This window comes from Sebastes umbrosus, chromosome 11 (assembly GCF_015220745.1).
Source record: "Sebastes umbrosus isolate fSebUmb1 chromosome 11, fSebUmb1.pri, whole genome shotgun sequence".
Taxonomy (NCBI): Eukaryota; Metazoa; Chordata; class Actinopteri; order Perciformes; family Sebastidae; genus Sebastes; species Sebastes umbrosus.
Window position 1 is genome coordinate 22,329,685 of NC_051279.1, and position 20,656 is coordinate 22,350,340.

Genomic DNA, 20,656 nt, shown 5'->3' on the forward strand with positions numbered 1-20,656 from the left:
TATATGTGCTATTGAAGGAATCCGAGCCAGAATGTACCAACTGATAGAAACAAGCATGACATGGAAATGTGTGGTCATGTTGTGCCGCTTGTGTGTCTCATTTATGATTTAAGACCCTTTTACCGTTTCAACAGTGGCTTTTACTAAAGCTCCCAATCACCTGAATCAATTGGTTCTGTCATGCTTCTTCAAAGCCGCCACTTCAAAGCCCCTCATCTCGTTTCTCCTCCCACTCTTCCCATCCTTTCATCCAGAGGCGGAGCAGAGACACAGGGCAATAAGACATTATAGATGTAAACAGTATAATGACATATAGAGGTCTGCAGCAGTATATGCTAGTTTGATTTAAAGCACTGCAGTTTATAGGCATTGTTGACCTGAAAACAATATCAAATTAGTGATGATTGCATCAATACTTAAAAAAAAATGCCAAAACAGTAGATGGCTTTCACAATTAAACATGTAATGGGGTTGAATTGTTCTGTAGCAACTCCCCACCACTCCTTTTATAAATTTGTGTTCATCTTTTAGGCTTAGTAAGTCGGAGAATTAGGTTTTGGAAAGGGGTCTAACTTTTATTCCATCTCCAACATTACCAACTCACTTGGAACTGAGAATGGCTTTAAAATTTTTTGCCTGTGACGGGAGACTTTGGCCAATCTCAGGTCATTTCAGAGAGAGAGCGTTCCTATTGGCTGTTCATTCAACGGAAGCAGCTGTCAATCACTCCCAAACTCCGATTAAACAGTCAAACTAAGCAGCGCTGATCAAATATGAGTCAATATTCTATTATTGTAATGCCTATTTCTTGCGTAAAATGTTTTCAGAAACATCTTGTAGTGTACTGTTTAGCTGTAAAAGGAGAAAGTTTGCCCCGGCTGGTGGACGGTGCTTGGTATTTCTTCAACTTATCTTAACATGGCTGCCGGGTCACAAAGCCTACTGCTGCTTTAAGTCATTTTATGTATCCCAGTGTGGTGAGTCTAAAGTGGATTCGTGACATAACCAACATAAACCAAAGCCACCAGTTTTCTTCCATCCCGGTCACTACCATACATTTTATTCTAGGTAGGAGATATTCTCGTCCTCTTCTCAAATTAATTATTGTTCTTTTCATTTATTTATTTCGTTTTTTTGGACTCTTTGTTTGCTTTTTTACTTTTTCTCTTCTTGACTTATGAACACAAACAAGAAAATTAAGAGCACAATGTGGTAACATTGGCATAGCAAAACATATATGAAAAAGCATACATTGACCTGAATTCATCATGTAGACAGGCAAAGAAACGACTAACAGATCCACCACTCTTAAAACTCTGATGTCAGTTCAGGTCAGAGGCCTCACTTTGGAAAACCCATGGACACACACACACAGATAGCAAACAAGTATTTGGCAGATAATTGGAGTGATGATTGTTTGATATATGTGTATGGCATTTGTCAGACATGCTGATGGTGTTATTCTTGGACAAAGACAAATGCAGCTTAGGCATACACACAGCTGTTTCCTCTCGTGCGTGCTCTCTCTCTGTCTTTCCCTCCCTACTCATCTACATTATAACCCAACCTCTGACAGCTCAAACCACAAGCAACGCAGGCCCCACTCTTTTTTTAACATTCACCTTTAATATCTTCCTGTCTTGCCCTGTTTCCATCTGCCGTTTAGTTCACTCCTCCCTGTGCGATGTTTGCACTGCTGTGTCAGAGTTCAGTAACTGTTAATAGCTTTTAGGGAAAGTATCCTGCTCCCCACCCTTGTTTACAACTGCTCTGACATCAAACTACATCATGAGGTGACAGGGAAAAAAACGGTTTAGGTGAAGGGTTCGTGCTCTGAACGCACACAGGTCGAAGCAGAGTGGAAACTTGCCGACGTTATTTCAAGGGATACAACTTTTTCATTTTTTGGTTAATAACGGTAACAATAATACATTATTGATTTGTTGAAATTCTTCCTTAAGTTTTCTTTCAAATCAGGGTCAGAGGTCAGGGTAGGCTACAGAACAGCACCTTTTAAACTAGTACAAAATCAGTGTCTTGCTTGCTCAAGGATACTTCTGCAGGGCACATGCTCACTATTTACAACACCACCTTGAATAAGAAATAAAAAAATCTCTATATTGAAAATATTCTGTTTTCACAATATGGTGCTGGCCTCAACATTTGGCTTTCTATGTTTGTTAAGACCTTCATTCTCACAATGTTTTCATATTTAAAGCACAATAGCAAAAGTAATTTGCCATGCATTATTAGATTTACAAATGTTTCTCTGCAGTATAATTCTGTCTGACGATGAGTTCTTTTGTGGTAATCTTCCACCACCGTGACCCCTCTCTTCACAGAGCACATACCAAAACCAGAGGAAGCAGATGTGTAGTGTGTATCAGAGCAGATAGAGAAGGGAGAGCAAGCTAACATTTCCTGATGAAAGGGCCGCCTTCTCTCTCTATCTCTCTCTCTCTCTCTCTCACTCGTTCTTTAGCCAACATTAATAACACCATTGGCACACCTAATACAAAAGGGACAGAGCAGCAGGCCACAGGGGCAAATTACTGGGCAGGTTATTGAGTTTATCTGGAGATCTATGTATGACTGCGGCCTTGAACAAACACCTGATACTTTTCCAAAGCATCTCCCTGTTCAAACCATAATTAACACCGGAATCACAAGAGAGGTGTTTAATGGCAGACAGCAAACAAGTTTACAAGCTTGGCAGCATTATGTGCGTGGAATCACAGGAATGTTGTTTTGAAAGGAACCAATTTAGCTCCAAGGCCAATTTAAGGCAGGTCCGGCCCTGTATTAAGTGACCACTTGGCCAGTATTATTCCGTGGACAGAGCTGTGACGTTGAAAGTGATGCTGCTGGGATGCAGATGATGCAGGCAGGGGTTAGACCTTGGCAGAGGAATTGGTATAATTCAGCCCAAACAAGTTGACATTAGCTGCCCTGGGAATTTACTGTCACCACCCTCCTTCAGGCTAAAAAAGATGAGCAATGTGACTCAGTGGCAAATCAACCATGGTATTAATGCTGCTAAACAGAGACACTCTTTCATTAGGAATCAGTGGTAGCTGATGATAGCTGATGGTAGAGCTTGACCTCTAGTGAAGCTCTTTAAGTGGCCAACGTGTATCTGCCATCTATGTATGTGAAGGGTGCTAAAACAGAGCCTATATTCTGAGAAAAATAAATTCAGTGAGTTAATAAAGAACATGTAATGAATAAGGCTATTACTGCGTATTGGAGCAAGGTGAAATATGCTTTTTTAAATTACTTACTGAAGCAAATTAACATATTTTCCTGGATGCATTCTTGTTTAGTGTGTGTGTGTTAGCCTTTAGATCTGATCACGTGTGATTGATGGATGTTTTTTGATGGTGCTTTCAGACGTGGCTGGCTCCAGAAATCATTAGTGCATCTTAATGCCAACGATGATGAGCTTTGGAAACTCTTTCACTCCGGACAATTATACTGTCATCATCTTTAATCTATCTGGCCTATGCATGCCTTTTAAAACACTGGCTTTACTCTCTCTCTCTATATCTCTCTCACACACACACACACACACACACACACACACACACACAAACACACTCACACACAAACTGTCCAATTAGCCTAACACCATCTTCACTCTCTGAATGACCACATGCATCTTTCTGTCTGTCTCTGCACAGCTAATGATAATGAAGGTTGTGCAGCTTTCTGTGTGCGTCTGTGTGCACTTGAGCTCGTGCCCCCTGCACGTGCAAACGTATTTTCGTGTGCCTGCATGATATGATATGTCGTAACACATAGCTTAAGCAGACACTCAACCATTTCCAGACCCAGAGCCAAATGACAGTTAGATCATTAAGCTCTAGCAGCGAGCGTTGCTCTAATTTAGCATGAAGCCCGGTAGATCGTCCCCTCTTGCTGTATGTGACCTTCACACTCGTAGAATGCATGTTTAAAGGACGGGGTATTTTTAATACTTGTCAGTGACTGTCATGAGCTGGGTTCTGCCAACGCCTCGGAGCGTTTAGGCAACGACAACAAGAGACCCCTAAAGGTAATGAAATGATAATACTTGAGAGAAGCTGTTGTGATTGTGGGGGAGAGATGTCACTTGGGTGGTAAAAACACGCTAAAATATCCCATATTGATCAATCTATTCTCAGGGATGAGACTGGGAATATGTTTAAAGAGTGTTCACTATTGGTAAAAAAAAATATTTTATAACATTCAGGTTAAAAAAACAGAGTAAATATGGCTCTATACAAGAAACAAGTTAGGTTTTATTAGAGCTTTTGTTACAAACAATAATCGACAATAGGAGACAAAAGGAGTTCGCTACTTCTATAACACATTTTAGTTTAAAAGACATCTTAAAAATACATAATTCCCCCGATGCTTTGACCCAACGGGGAGTCATCTCAAGCCCGCCGGGCTTGCAATATACTGGCGGAATCCCTGTGTTCAACATAATTGAATATCGTTCTGTATCGTGGACACGTGAGGACCATTATCGTGGCCAATCAGTATCGTGTCTTAACGATAATCTCGTTATATCGCCCAAGCCTAGTTGAAAGTATTTGTTGAACTTTTGGTGTGTGTGACTATAGCTGTGGCCCGTGCTGTGATGTTTCTGCAGGTGGTGTTGCTTTCTATATAAGCCATGCTTGCGTGTTCCTGCCCATGTTAACTACCCAGTTGTTGTTTTTTCCGAACAAATCACTTCTTCTGCTTGCTACCAGAAACCTTAAACTGGTTATCTGTAGCAACACAATGTGATGAATGCTACAGATAGTTGCTCTGCAAAGTTAAAATTACTGAAACAAAAAAAAACAACTATATTAGTTATTAAGTATGTTTTAACCCTTATCTTTGTGTCTCTTTCCAGAGGGAGTGTGTGAGATATGGTTGACCAGTGAAGACACGGGAGCTTATGGTAGAGACATAGGGACAGACCTGCCCACACTGCTGTGGAGATTGGTGGAGGAGATTCCTGAAGGAGCCATGCTGAGGCTGGGTATGACCAACCCACCGTATATCCTGGAGCACCTAGAGGTATGCACAGTACACGCTCACCCGTGATGATAATAAATCACTGATGAATGAAACTAGAATAGTTGCGCACCCAAGAGTTTTTCTTTTCACTGTTTTGTCCCTGTAGTCTCTTGTACTATCCCTTTCTGTGAAAAAATAATATTGCTTTGCCTAGATTTAATAAACTAAATGCCTTTCTCTTTTGCTTACCAAGCAGTTTAGCTGCAGCGCTCATACTCCATTCATTAGTGCAGTTCATTCTCTTCTCTCCCTAATGAGTCAATTAAGGACCATTGTGTCCTCTTTAGCAACCTCATTTTATCAGTCATTATTGTCTTCCCTAATGGAACAATGGACATTGTTATCCCTTCTCTCTTTCTCTTTCTCTCTCTCTCTCTCTCTCTCTCTTTCTCTCATTCTCTCATTCTCTCTCTCTATTTCTGCATGTCTGTCTCTGTCCGTCAGGCATGCATTTTTTTATCATTTAAATTACATTTTTTTTATTAATTGTTTCTGGAAGTGTTAGGGTGACAACATATTATAAAATGTTATCATCATTTTCCACCATAAATGGACAATAGGCATGTCTGGCCTCTGCTTTCAGACAACAAATCAACTTACAGAGGGGAGAGGAAGAGAAAACTGAATGGCAAAGGAGATTTCTATTGAAAAATTGCCTCCATTAGTTCAAATTATTTCAGGGTTCGTCCACGCTCTGCCTGAGCAGATACATTGCACTGAAAGCAGAATGCTTCATGACCTCATGTTTGTAATGAATCTGTTTTCGGTTGCTCTAACTTGAAATCTAACTGAGCTTCAATAACCTAATCCGGTCCACAGTGAGCTTAAAGGGTAACTACACCCTCAAATTCTGCTAGAACCCTCTCTCCCATATTTAAGTAATGCATCAGAGGAGTGTGTGACGCGGAGGGTCAGTGGACACGGGACACGGCTCAGTGTAGTGATATACCTCGGGGTCTTGCCTATTTTGTCACTGTTAGGGAGAGGCTAGGGAATTCGGCTGAACCGAACTTTCAGAACCAAGCAGCAATTTTGAGCAATTTTGAGCAGAAAAAGCTGTTTTTTTTACACAATATGAATTTTGTTGGAAAGATAATCTGTATTAACTTCATATACCAACAAAAATCTATCTGATTATGTGTACAGTGAAAAAAAGAGTGTAGTTCCTCTTTAACTTCAGCTTTGTTTGGCCCAGCGACCGTGTTGACACGCGGAAAATGATCCGTCTCAAAGTGAAGTTCGGACCTATCCTCTGAACTGTCCCCTTTTTCATCCCACTGGAGTTTGCCTGATTTTACATTGTCTCTGCATTAAATTAATATTTAATGCCAACTTTTTCTCCACGCACTGAAGATCTTTAAGAATAATAATCGAACTTTTAAGCTGCATACACAATTTTTGTATGCTTGCACATTGGTGTGTCAATAGGTGTCATTTACATCATATACTTGGATATCAACTGAGAGAAAGAGAGGAATTTAAACTGCACATGCAAGCGAGAGATGGAGCGTAGACAGGCTGAAACTGAAACCTAACTTTTATTTTGTAATTATATTATGTAAGTCTGTATAATAGCAGTGAAGTGTATGGAACTACACCTCAGAGTGGACTATTTTGTAACAGTGACAACCAGACATTAACCTCTCATATGAATAAGTCCAACATGGGTTGAACTTTTGTCAGAAGACCTCCATCATATGTGTGTCTGTTGAACAACTGTAATAATTGTTAATAATTGTTATGACCTACCTCAGCAGTAGTGCTGTGGTTTTGTACATTTGAAGTGGCAACTTAAGAGGATACATGGAGGAGGATAATTACAAGAAAAGAGTGAAATAGGGAGATTTTAGGTTACAGTTAAAGTGGCAGTAGGCAGTATATTATTGACATCATTGGGAAAAAATTACATAATAACCTTTCAGCATATTGTAATTCAAGTGTTCTGAGAGATAAATAGACTTCTGCACCTCATCATAGCTCTGTTTTCAGGTTTTAAAAAATCTAGCCCGTGACGGGAGACTTTGACCAATCACAGGTCATTTCATTGAGAGAGCGTTCCTATTGGCTGTGCTCCGGTCATGTGACCGGAACTTGGCGTTCCCTCAACAGATTTCACAATGGCGGCCGCGTCACAAACTTTCTCATTTTACAGCTAAACCGTGCACTACAAGATGATTCTGAAAACATTTGAGGCGAGATATAGGCATTAACGTAACATAATATTGATTCATATTTGAACAGCCCTGCCTAGTTTGACCGTTTGGTCGGTGTTTGCGAGTGATTGACAGCAGAGGGGAAATATTAAGAAATTGAGGACATAGAGGGCTGAAATAGGGTGATGGTAACCTAGAAAACTACAATGAAACAAAACTCTTGTAAAAAAAAAAAAAAGATCCAGTGAAGTTCACAACAGATGTACTTTTGAATCAAACAATCAGGGAAGATTAGAGATCATAGATGAATGAAATGAGGGCAAAAATGAAAAAAAAAATGGGGATGACGGCCCGGGGATAGAGATGAGGGCTAAAAAGGAGTGGGAAAGTGCTGTGGGAAGCAGCAATGGAGGTTGTAATTAACCAGGGGTTAATGGAGGTGGCTAATTGTCCCCCACATGTATAGGTAGTCTTTCTGCTTGGCTACATTACAATTAAAAAACCACCCTCCTAATGATAGGGAATAACAATTAACTGATAATTAGAAATATACTAGGACGACACACTAGCTTAGCCTGTGTGTGTGTGTGTATGTTAAGAATCATTTCATATGCTACCGGCCCTTTCATTGTTAATGTCCATGCATTGAATTGAATTATATCTTTTTTTGCTTTAATTCCTCAGTCAATTAACCTACATAAGGAAAGATAAGCGTGCTCTTCTTTAACTTATCATTGTCTTTTGTTGCTCCTGTCCCCCATTTACCCTTTATCATCTCCTCACTTTTCTCTCCTCCCCAGCCAGCCCCTCTTCACACACACTCCCCGCCCCCCCCCACACACACTTTCCCACTTTCTTCATTCTAGTCCTACTTATGAACTTCCTATACATTGTCATTGATTGTGAGCCCAACACCTAACAGAGAAACTTGCCAGAAAAAAAAAATCTTTTGAAAGTTTCCTTCTTACTCCTCCTTGAGTCTCAATTCTCATTTCTTCCTCTTTGATTTAGCCTTTTCTCCCTCTGATCCTTGTTTTTTACGCCCATTTCTCCCTCCAGTTCTTTCTTTCCTGTAATTTTTCATATTCATCTTGTCACTGTTTTAATTTATTCATCTTCTCTCCACCTTTAAACTCCACTCATGGTGGTGGCAATCACAGCAATAACAACGGTGTGATGATGATTAAGGCCACATCTCTGAAGTAGATTTGCCCTTCATCTTAAGTAAAGGCCAAATTATATCCCGCCGTCTTTTCTTTCGGAGAACACCAGCGCTTATATAACAGCATCATACTGAATGGCTGTGATTGAAGCTGAAAAGGCCAAGTAACCTCTCCACTTCCCACTGAAAGATCACCACTCTCTCACACATACTCACTGTCTCCCTCTGTCACACAAAAACACACCATTTCTTCTTATGTGAAGCCTGTTTTTTTTTTTTCCTGACAGCCTCATAGCACCATTTGCTGATTGGAGCAGTTAAAGGCCCAATTGCTTCTCATGGGCCACTTGTCTTTGACATTTTAGTTGATTGTGCTGTCAGTGGACATTTTTACTTGAGTAGTTGCAAGTAAAGATGTCTCTTAACAATGTTAGTTTTTGGTTTTCCATTTTTTTTTTCTCTTCAGACTTTTTATATGTAAACTATCCATATATCTGTGTGCCTGTCCCTCCGTCCATCCACCTGTCAGTATATAGCTAAGCTGCTCTCGAAACTGCAACAGTAGGTCTTAAATACACATATAAGGTGTGTGTGTGCATGCAGATACCTGTGCATGTGCTTGTGCGAGCCTGTGTGTGTGTGTGATTGAATCTAGCATGCTAGCAGACTCAGTAAATGAGGTGTGAAAGTAGCCTCCTCGTTCGCAGCAATCAGTCAGGCTGGGATGAATGAAATAGCGGTTGTCCATTAACCATCCTCCACAGAGCTCATTTCAGTTGGACTAGAGATACATCAGATATGCCGTTCACACTCTCTCCACAGTTACTGTAGCTCTGTGAAACAGTGGTTTGATACTGTAGCGCTGCCTGCAAGCGAAGAGTGATTTGACGTAACGTTTTTCTCAGCGTTATTCATTCGAAACACTTAATTCCAAAAATGGGATCTTATGAATGCAGTCAGAGAAAACAAAAATCTATCCTAGGTTCATGTTAGTTTGGTTTTTCATCCAGCTGCAAAGACAATGTTGAGCAAACTTCAAATGCAATTTTGCTAAATCACAAATGTGAATTACAGATTTGCATCTCCTGTGATAAAATTGATTTCCTCTCTGTCTTAAAAAATGCATCCATTTCATATAAAAAAAATAAAAATAAAAATAATAACAATAATAAAGAACAGGTCAAATTTGTTGTTTTATTTGTGACGGATGTTTTTAACCTTGTGGAATCTTAAACATACATAAAAGTGAATATTTTATGACTTTTGTGACATGGAACTGAACAGAATCGTAATTATTTCCACATTTTACTTGGTTGTTTTTAGCTTTTCATTTCATGCTTTTCATTTAGTCATTTACTTTGCGGAGACGGTGAGAGATGTGTGACTGTTCTCAGTTCGATGGAGCCTCACCGGGCCTCGGGAAGGTTGACAAACTACCAAATACCCGTAACGATGATGATATTATTCATACCCAGGACACAACCGTTCACACACACACACACACATGAAACCCTCACCTTCACACTCAGATGTGCACACAAGCACAGCTGTATGGGCACACGCTTAGACACACCCTCTCAGACCATTTTCTTTTTAATGAAGCCTTTGGGAGCCTCTTCACATTAGAGGCCTAATGTAGCATTGTGTGAGGGACCCGGTACCAAATGAATGCTCGTACTAAAGCTGCTCTGATGTTCCTCTAAATTATGAGTCCTGACGTACTGCGGTGAATTATATTTTCTGATTTATTGTGGTGAATTATGAGTTCTGAAAGATGGGGATTTAAATACTGGCTGCCTATTTAAAAGAGATATTTATTGTGCCTTTTGTTGTGACAAAAAAAATTAAGACAGCAATGACAGCAAGAAAACTGAATTATCTGCAATCTGTTAATGTAATCCCCAGCTGCAAGAAACATTTATTCATATAGTGGTTTCATGCATTTTGGTTTTGGTGTATTTTTTGCTTGGCTTGTTTCACTATTTAAGTGACTGAAAACAAACTTTGACACATAATGAGGAAACAATATGAAAAACGCCACGATGCTTGAAAACAAGCAAGTAAACAACTATTTGCTATGTAAAAATATAGATAAATAATCTACCTGAGCAGAGAATGAAGTCACTCTCCCCCTGTGTGTGTTTTAATCCTAGCTTCTCCGTGCTTTTGTTACATAGCCGGGCTTTTAGTGCATGTTCGTGCATGTGAACGTGCCCCACTGGATAGCTCATAGTCGCACTGCGCTCATACAGTGGTTATAGCTGATAACGCTGACCCGCACGATGTCATCATTGTGGAAGCGTAGCACCCACCCTCCGGTTCCCGCTCAGGTAAACACTGTTCCCTTTAGCGCTGTTAGCTCCGTTAGCTGTGAGCCGCCGGCTCAGCTGTTGCCATGTTGAGAGCTGTGCGGAGGCAATAGAAATGCTCCCAATCTTGCATTTGGCACCTTTAATAGTATAGTACAGTATAAAGATTTTCTTTCTAGCTCACAACAGTCAGATGATACACAAAGCATAATACAGTGTGACATTCAAATGCTACACATGCACTTAATTTCCCTTTTACTGCGCGATACATAGATTCCATCTGCACTGTGTGAGGTACCGCAGGCTCGGCATACCCTCCAGGGAAAATCAAGTGCAGCCTGAAGTGTTTGAAATGTTTAATACCGTTGGGAGCTCAGTTTCTCTATCTGCTGCTGAACACAGTTCCCACCGACTGTGTGTTTGTGTGTGCCAGACAGTGCACACACATAGGGACCTGACTTATTATCCTGGGAACGGCTTGTAGAATCATTTTCTCTACAGACTCCCCTGGGTGAACCCTGCTAATGCTCTGTTATGTGTGGGTTTGTGTACATGTCTGTGAGTGTGTGTGAAAGCAGTTAGGTGCTACTTTTTCTGGGTTTGCTTCAGAACGTTCACTTGAACCAGACTGTAACCCTTTCTGTCTACGTGTTGGCACTCTGGGGAATCCATCTGTGCTTCTGTGTGTTGTTATAATGCAATCACTAGTGTGTCCTTATTCCATACAATATATGAATACTTTAATGTATGCACCGTATACTAATATTGACAGTTCACCTCTTTAGCATTTAGTGTAAGATTTTATTTCTCTTTAAGCTAATGGGAATTGATGCATGCCATGAAGCTGCAACTTCAGAACGTTATCACTAAGACTGTCAATGTTAACACGATAATAAAGTGTTAAAGCAAAATCATTTTAACACCACTAATTTTTTTGACTCATTGACGCAATTGATCTTTATGAGGTTGTAGCGGGCTCAGTTTTAAAGCTAGAGTGAAGATACTGGCATCCTAGGAACTAAAGCTAATGAATCCATTGGGATTGAAGGATAAACTGGCATGGCCATTTTCAAAGGGGTCCCTTAACTTCTGACCTCCAGATATGTAAATGTAAATGGGTTCTATGGGTACCCATGAGTCTCCCCTTTACAGACATGCCCACTTTATGATAATCACATGCATTTTGGGGCAAGTCATAGTCAAGTCAGCACACTGACACACTGACAGCTGTTGTTGCCTGTTGGGCTGCAGTTTGCCATGTTATGATTTAAGCATATTTTTTATGCTAAATACAGTACCTGTGAGGGTTTCTGGACAATATTTGTCATTGTTTTGTGTTGTTAATTGATTTTCAATTATAAATATATACATATATATAAACATTTGCATAAAACAAGCATATTTGCCCACTCCTGTTGATTGACAGCCTTAATTATCACCAATTTAAAATTGTGAAAACATCACAAATGTTTTCCCCAACACTTATTGCTACTTTTTTTCTCACTGTGAGTGAGTAGCTCCTCCACATCAAGGTTGCTGTTGCATTCTGAGAGAAATGTTCATTAACATCGCACTCTAAAAGTGCAGTGCCTTGCAATTTTAAGTAAACTTCCTTTTGACATGTTTGCACTGTAAGTGTACCAAACACTCAAAACACCATAGAATAAGTACAAAGCAGTATTGATATCAGCATTTACAGGGGGCACCTACGAAAACACATGCAGCTAGACACATCCAAACATTTACAAATCACTTTTTGTTCATTTTTCTTCTTCACATTTTTGTTTAAATCAGAATTTGTGTAAGGCCAGATTTACACAATAAACTGAAAGTGAATAGCACTTGAACCTTTCTGTTCTGGGATTTCAGACCAAGCAAAGTGTTTCTCCCATATTTGTTTTTTTTTTCTTCAATATTTTTGCGTGACATCGCTGCATAATAACTTATATGCACTTATTTGCAAAACAAACAGACAACTTAATCCTAACGAACCGGCATTTACCCCCTTGACCAATTTATGCAACCTCTTTAGGGAGAGTCCACCAGAAACATTTTCTTATCCACAGTATTCCACCTACAACACAAGCACAAGTAGACACAGAGAGAACGCATGTTTTCTGCTCTAAAAACGAAAAAGGGACGAGTAAGGGGCTGATGAACAGGAAAGAAATGACTCAGAGCAGAGAGCAATAGACAAAATCCTCATACAGAATAATCCAAAGAAATTTGGAGGGGAGTGAAAGGGTGTTATTCCTCATTGAGGCTGCTTGGAGCCAAACCACCTTTTATCTCCTCTCTCTCTTTTCATCCCATGTATGTTCTTTTCAGTCATATCTGATTTGAGGGAGTAGATATTGGATCCTTTGAGTTAAGCCAGTTAAGATATATCCTTTCTGGTTTGTGTGTTTATCTGAGCTGATCAACCAAAGATGAAAGGATTGTGTGTCTGTTTGTGTGAATGGGAGAGATAGGCCCGTGGGGGGAAGGAGAAAGTGGCACAGAGAGCGAGAAACAATATTATACTGCTTTAAACACTGTCAAGACTGATAAAACAAAACAAAAAAAGACTGCTCGCACCAATTCTTGATTATTTTCTTTAAGCTTTTTGAATTGTGCTTCCACCCAGGAGCAAAGGCATTAAAGTAGCACTTTAATTTTTGCCACCGGGCACTGCTGAGCGGTATCTTCATCACAGCATCATTTTCACTTCAGACTCACTAAACTGTCTGTCAGCAGCAGTCAAACATTGAAAAGGCCTCAACTCCGCAGGGATCGGAAACAAGAGAGATTGATATCAGTGTACTGTATAATCATTGGAGGATGGGATTCTCTCTGTCAGACAGACGCACACAAGATAAATGGCTTGTGTGAATGAAAAGTCCTCCCCTTATAGATTAATCCCAAGCTGCCATCAGCAGTGCCCTGCTACTCAAACTAGCATGCCATCTGCTGAGACCCCGTTCACCCTTGCACACACACATTCATGCATACATGCACACAATCTGTGGGCTCTGCTACAGTCATTGGGGAGTTATCATTGTCAGTGAGTCTAATGAGACTGGAGCAGCATACTGCTATACATAATATACACTGTACCATGATACAGTATATACTAAAAGGCAAGGCAGGACAACTTTATTTATTTTCTCACAAGTAAACTCAATGTGCTTTGCATAAAAATGCATACCGCAACAAGTAACATGTACAGATACACTCATATAGTCAGATACACATATACAGTAACAAAACATAATAGAGAGAAAATAGAAAAGTTTCACAACTGTGTCAGTGAGCAGGTCGTAAAGAGGACTGCTCAATTCAAAAGGCCTTCTCTTAATGTACCTATTGTAGCCATAGACCGTATAAAATATGGACGTAGTCTCCGTGACGTCACCTGTAGGTTTCTGAAGAGCCGTTGTGAAGTTCAAAGTGGGTGGCTCCGGCCGTTGCCATCTTGGCAGTGACGACACAGCCTAATTCCCGGCCAGTGGGCAACCTCCGGGGTTCGAGAAGTGAAGCCAATGCGGAAGTCCCTTAAACTTGCATTCTTTTTAATAGCCAGCAGGGGGCGACTCCTCTGGTTGCAAAAATAAGTGTGATTGTATAGAAGTCTATGAGAGAATGATCCTACTTCTCACTTGATTTATTACCTCAGTAAACATTGTAGACATGAGTTTATGGTCTTCTTCATTACAGCATGATGTTCATTTAGTAAATTATGGTCCCATTTAGACTAAAATAGACCATAAAGCAGGGTATGCTTTAGGGCATGGCTACCTTCTGATTGAGAGGTCGCAAAAAGCCAACATGGCGACAGCCAAATACCAATATGGTGATGACCGAGGCTTCAAAACGGGTGACGTCACGGCGACTACGTCCACTTCTTATATACAGTCTATGCTCCACACTAATCCAAAAATGGGCAAAGAGGTGGATCGTTGGTGGAGCTGAGGCGGGCCCAGGTGACGCAGTAGAGCAGACGGCTAGCTGCTAGCGACCCCACCTGTCACTCAAAGCAGCCATGCCCTCAATTATGTTGAACTTTAAGCCTTAACATCAATTAAACGGGTGAGTTATATAAAAATCCACCACCGTACAGTTGTCATGAACGGGGAAATAAGCTATAGAGACCAAAACGTTTTTTTGTACCAGGCTGTAAACATGTTTATTTCTGCTGTAAAGTCGGGCATTTTAACATGGGGGTATATGAAGATTGACTCCCTTTTGGAGCCAGCCTCAAGTGGCCATTTGAAGAACTGCAGTTTTTGGCACTTCATGTTAATTTCTTACCACAGGAGGTTGCCGCTTGATTGTGACCTGCACATAATTATCATCAATCAGACCTTGCTGGTAGCTAATAGACATGTATGATAAGAATGTAGCACCATATTACAAAACCAGGTCTATTCAATGTACTAGGATTAAAATATCAACTATGTTATTAATGATAAGTGCAGACTTCAATAGCTGAAGTGCTAGCTTTAGGGCTTATAGCACAATGAACCAAAGGTAAAAAAAGATTGCACTTCAAACATGCTTTGGACTGTGTGTGTGTTTTAAAGTACACTCAATGAAGCATCTACATTGAGAAAAGTAGAGCATAATTATCAGAGTAACTTGTAAGAACTTAAACATATCACATAATCACTCTACCATTCTTTTACCTTCTGAAAGCATTTGCAGTAAAAACACATGTTCCCTTACATGTTTTCTTTCACTCACTCTCTATCTCACACACACACACACACACATACACACACGCATGCAGCAAGCTGATTTCTGTCACCAATCAAGCTCCATTTTCTAACCAAATTAATTCTTTCTAATTTGGAGCTTCTAGTGGTCAACCCCCTGCGGTGCACTGCTACTGAGCCGTGTCTGTGTGTGTGTGTGTGTGCACGCACACACATGCTTTCGTGTCTGTGTATGAAGTAGGGAACAGTCTACAATAGATCTTAATTGAGAGGACGGACTGCAATCAGCATATTCTTATAGGAAATCATTAAATCATTTCTTCCTCCCCTCTCTTTTTCTCTTTCTCTTTCTTGTGGTGATTAGCATGGTAATGATAGCATCCTGATTACGTCCATCAGAAAAATCTGACATCTGTGGTCTCTCCAGTTCTTTTACCAAGGAAATGAAAGTCGGAATGAAAAACAAAAAAACCCGGCAACTCTCCCAATTAATGTGGTGTGTTAAAAAAAACACAGAATGTCACTCTTGTGATTGTTCTTGGTGAAAGAGCTGAGACAGAAACATGATTCAAAGTCTCGTGTTGCTACTGGAAAATCCCATTTTTACCACCCTTTTTAAATTTGGCTGGTGGCAAACTAAAATGGTGTACATATCTAATTCAATAAAAACTGCAAACTGAAATTATAGATCTTCATTATCTGTGTATGATTGCATTGATTGAAAAATATGTAATTGTGTCTGTCTGTCAAACACATCCTTTAGTGCAGTGATACTCAACTTACGGCCCACCGACTATTTTCTAAATAAAGAAATAAAGATATATATATATATATATATATATATATAGTACTTTGGATGTAAATAAGGTGCCAGAGTGCATTAAAAAGCATCAAAATACACTTATTAGAGCTTGTTTATCCCTGCTTTGCACACCAAGTCTGTATTTTGGAAACACATGGAAAAAGAGGAAATGCAGCTTTTTAATGTCTTTTCATTTCATGAGTGTTTGTTCCTTCACATCATCACTTCACCTTAAAACAGACCTTTAAGTCAATTTGTCCATAAGTAAATATTAGCCCTTTTTTTGTTTACAACAGAGCACTTTACTTAAAACCTGCTTCCTGTATTCTGTATTATAGAACCTGCAGGTATTATGGCCAGCATGTACTTTACCCCAAGCATTTCTATAACTCTTTAGTGAAAACAGAAAGGTACCTAGTGGCCAGGAAGAGTTAATTATAAAGTTCATGTTTATTTCTTTTTTATCTCTCACCATTTTGATCTGAGATGTGGACGCTCCATGCTTCAGTAAAAGCTCCTGACTTTTCAGACATAAAGAACCCCTACTAGTTCAGCCTTGACTCCTTGGACTTTTGATCTAGTCGGCACACGATGAATTCTCCGACATGCTTTTTCTTTTCTTTTTCCAATATAAGAGACGTGGAAAATAAGAGAAAGAGGCAGCGTATTGTAGAAGGTGTGGAGTGAAAAGAGTACGGGAATGTTAATGGAACCTTCATTTTATTCAAAACTAGCAGCTATCATTCATCACTGTGAGATTTTGCCTCTTCTTTCTTTTTGCATTTTCTAAACCTTATAGTCACATAAAACTACCGACAGAGTTTACTTTTCTGGCCTCAGATTCACCACTCCCATGGATAATGGACATTAGCGAACTAATTGCTAATTAATAATTGAGCCAATCAACAGAAAAAAGACTATTTTTAGACATTATAAATTGTGTTAGTATTACTAAGTTACAAAACCAAAATTACAGCTTTCCCAAAGTGAAGATTTTCTAATTTTCTCTCCTCCATGTTGATATATAGATATGCAGTAGTTCCATTTAGATGAACCATTAACTTTTTTCAAGTGTTTCCAGGCCATCAGTGCAGGTAGTTATCAAACATGGTGCTAGAAGGTTTGAATATGTTATATTTAGTTTAGTTTCTCTGCACTTCTACATGATATAGGTTAGTTAGTAGAAAGTCGGTGCCTTGTAACATGTATTTTTAGATTAACAATTAGACTGCCCCTCACTGTGTCAAGTTGTGAATAGAAATTGTGTATACATGTAAACTTAACAGGAGAGTGGCTTTTTTTTCCTGTTATCACTCATTTTGAGCAAACAGATGAACAACAGCAGTTCAGACTCACATGTAAAATGCAGACAAACTTGCACATGTTCCCCCCTATTGCCTTTCTTTTCAAAATATATGAAACATCTAACCCTTTATTTCTATTTTTTCTTGTCTCCCCATCTCTCTTTTTTCTCTCTCTCTCTCTCTCTCTCTTCTGTGTCTCATTAGGAGATGGCTAAGATATTGAATCATCCACGCGTCTATGCCTTCCTTCATGTTCCCGTGCAGTCGGCCTCAGACAGCGTCCTGATGGACATGAAGCGAGAGTATTGCATCGACGACTTCAAAAAAGTGGTGGACTTCCTCAAAGAGAGGTAAGACAGGATATGGAGTCCTAACGGGCTCATGATACCGCGTCGTGTCCTCCTGATGACGCCATAGTGTTCTTTTCTCACTTCTTTAATTTAGCACACCTTTAAAATTTACAAATTAGTACTCCTTGAGTGTCTATGTGTGTGTGCATGCATGTGTGTCTGTGTGACTACATCTATGAACTTTGAAATAGCATAAACTTCATCTTTATATGGACACATATAAAGATGGACACATGTACTCTTACCTTTCTCACTTGACTCAGATCAAAATAAAATACGTGGGCATCCAGCTCCCTGCTTGGATGTGCCGTGTTTGAGTGGGTGCCTGCACATTTGAGATCTCATGATAGCTCCTACATGTAGGTGTAAATTTTGTATTGTGTCTCTCTCTCTGACTGGCATTGCTCTCTTTTATTCTCTCCCTTCGTCTCTTTCTGCTTCACTTTGAGACTCGTATATGAATGAGACTAGATATGAGTGAATGTTCTAGTTTGAGTTGTGAATGAATGTTGGTGGTTATGCAAACTGAATAGATATTCAGTCTTATCAATTTAATACGATTTTCCTTAGCTCCTATTAGGGCTGTTTGATCATGGCAAATATCATAATTACGATTAATGAGATCAGAATTACTCACTGACTTTGGAAACGTCATGCATTTAAAAAGAAAATTGTGTAGCCTACATTTTAAAGTTAAATGCATCAATCATTGGAAGCCAAAATTGAAATTCTGATTAAATGCACAGCCATAGTTCCTTATATTGTCACTTAGAGGTGTAAGAAAATATAAAAAATATTGAATATCGCAATATTATGTTTTGTGATAGTGTATGGACAGTCTAAAACACTGTGTCAATTTTGATGATTTTAATGATTCAAAGAATATCTCAGTCAATACTTAATATCATTTGCGAAGAGATGCACTTTCTCTCTGTATGTTCCCTCTCAAAGTAGTGCTATGGTGTTGCATGTTAGAGGGATTGTGATAAATGCCAATGCAGATCCCACTGTTCTGATTGCATGAAAAAGTAAACTCTTTTTTTTTGTGTGTTCTTTATATTATGACAGTTTTCCAAAAATTAGATATTAAAAAATCCTAATATATTGCTTTGCTTACAGTATCGCAATACATCGCAATATATTGAATCATAACCCCTGTATCAGGATACGTATCATATCACCAGATTCTTGCCAATACACGGCCCTATTGCCTCTGCCATATGGGATGTCACACTTACATCTTGGAAATATCGAATGTGGAACTAAGTAGTAAACATGATAAATGATATTAACTTAATTACTTAGAAAATAAAGCACTACTTCGGATAATGTAAATGTCAGCAGATATATTGCAAAGTCTAATTATTCTTGCCGTCAGGTGTATGTCATATATAGCAAATGCAAGCTTCTTAAAAAACTATGAAAACATGCTTTCCTTTTAGCTGCACCAAAATGCAGGTTTTTGAATGACAGCAGTGATGTGTTCTTTTCTAAACCTCTCTCTTTTGCTGCACTCTTTCCTCTCTTTATGTCAGTTCTCATTCATCAGGACACTACTTTACAAGGTTACACATTTCAAACGTGGAATCAATAGTCAAGTTGAAGGAGAAACCGACTGCAGCACTGTTTGAATATTTGAGCCTTGATTCCTGACACACTTCATGTTCAAGCTTTGCTTTTTTCAAATTAAACACACCGACCCACACACACGGAGCTAAACATGTGCATTCCTGATATGGATTATACAAACAAAAACAAAAAAATCACAATTCTGAAACATGCACATAATGCATGGATTTGACCTCTGACATAGCACAAAAGATAAGAAATGATGCAAACATAATCTTTTACTGTATGAAAGATAATCTGTCATGGAATTTGAGTATGAGTAATTATGGCAGTGCATGTCAGGGGTGCTGAATAAATATAGAATTGATGCTACGATAATACGCTATGAAGGGATTCATATTAAAATGAGGTTGGGTCACATTCCTGCCTTGAATCTCTAGGTATTATTGTGCGATTTAGATTTAAGATCTTCATGTATGCAGCGGTATGTATAAGCATGTTATTGCTGTTGCCAGATGATAACCTCTTATTTTTAAGGAAGTAATCCGTTTTCCTGGAATTAAATGGCACAATGCATGTTGTGAGATTAGTGCAGTATGAGATATTTCTGCTGCATTTGATTATATATGTCAGAGATTTGCAGAAACAGTGAGGGAGACAGAGTGAGTACTTAAGAGAAACAAAGAAAGTCAAATCACAGGATGGACATGGACTCACTCCCATCGATATCCAAATATATACCTTTAATCGGCACATTGGTTGGTTTTCCAGTGTGCACTCTTCTCTGTCGAATTATATTGCTGTGGTTCCCATGTATAAATCTTAGATATTAATATCTATATGTTCGCATGCGTGTCTTTTGATGTTGCAGATTAAAATCATTTTGTCAACATAGAGTTTGCTCTAAGCAGATGAGATCCATGTACCGCAGCAATCAATAGATTTCTTGTAATTGCTTCATGTAGGTCAACAGTCAAGGCATAGGCTTTAATATCAAATGTAAATCTGGGTGAATAAGACTTCTATTCAGGTCACTGTTCAGCTATCTACATTTAAAGCTTTGAGTATTTAACTATATGGACAGCGAGTATGTGTGTGTGTGTGTGTGTGTGTGTGTGTGTGTGTGTGTGTGTGTGTGTGTGTGTGTGTGTGTGTGTGTGTGTGTGTGTGTGTGTGTGTGTGTGTGTGTGTGTGTGTGTGTGTGTGTGTGTGTGTGTGTGTGTGTGTGTGTGTGTGTGTGTGTGTGAGGTATTTGTGCAGT

At 39.3% G+C, this 20,656-nt stretch overlaps 1 protein-coding gene across 1 annotated transcript in view; it reads left to right on the forward strand.

The window, feature by feature from the left end:
- cdkal1 (CDK5 regulatory subunit associated protein 1-like 1) overlaps nucleotides 1-20,656 on the forward strand; it is a 266,485-nt gene that overhangs the window by 144,662 nt on the left and 101,167 nt on the right. The window contains exons 9-10 of the mRNA XM_037784259.1: nucleotides 4,886-5,052; nucleotides 17,681-17,826. Of these exons, the coding sequence (XP_037640187.1) occupies nucleotides 4,886-5,052; nucleotides 17,681-17,826 (313 nt within the window). The remainder of the gene's footprint in view (nucleotides 1-4,885; nucleotides 5,053-17,680; nucleotides 17,827-20,656) is intronic.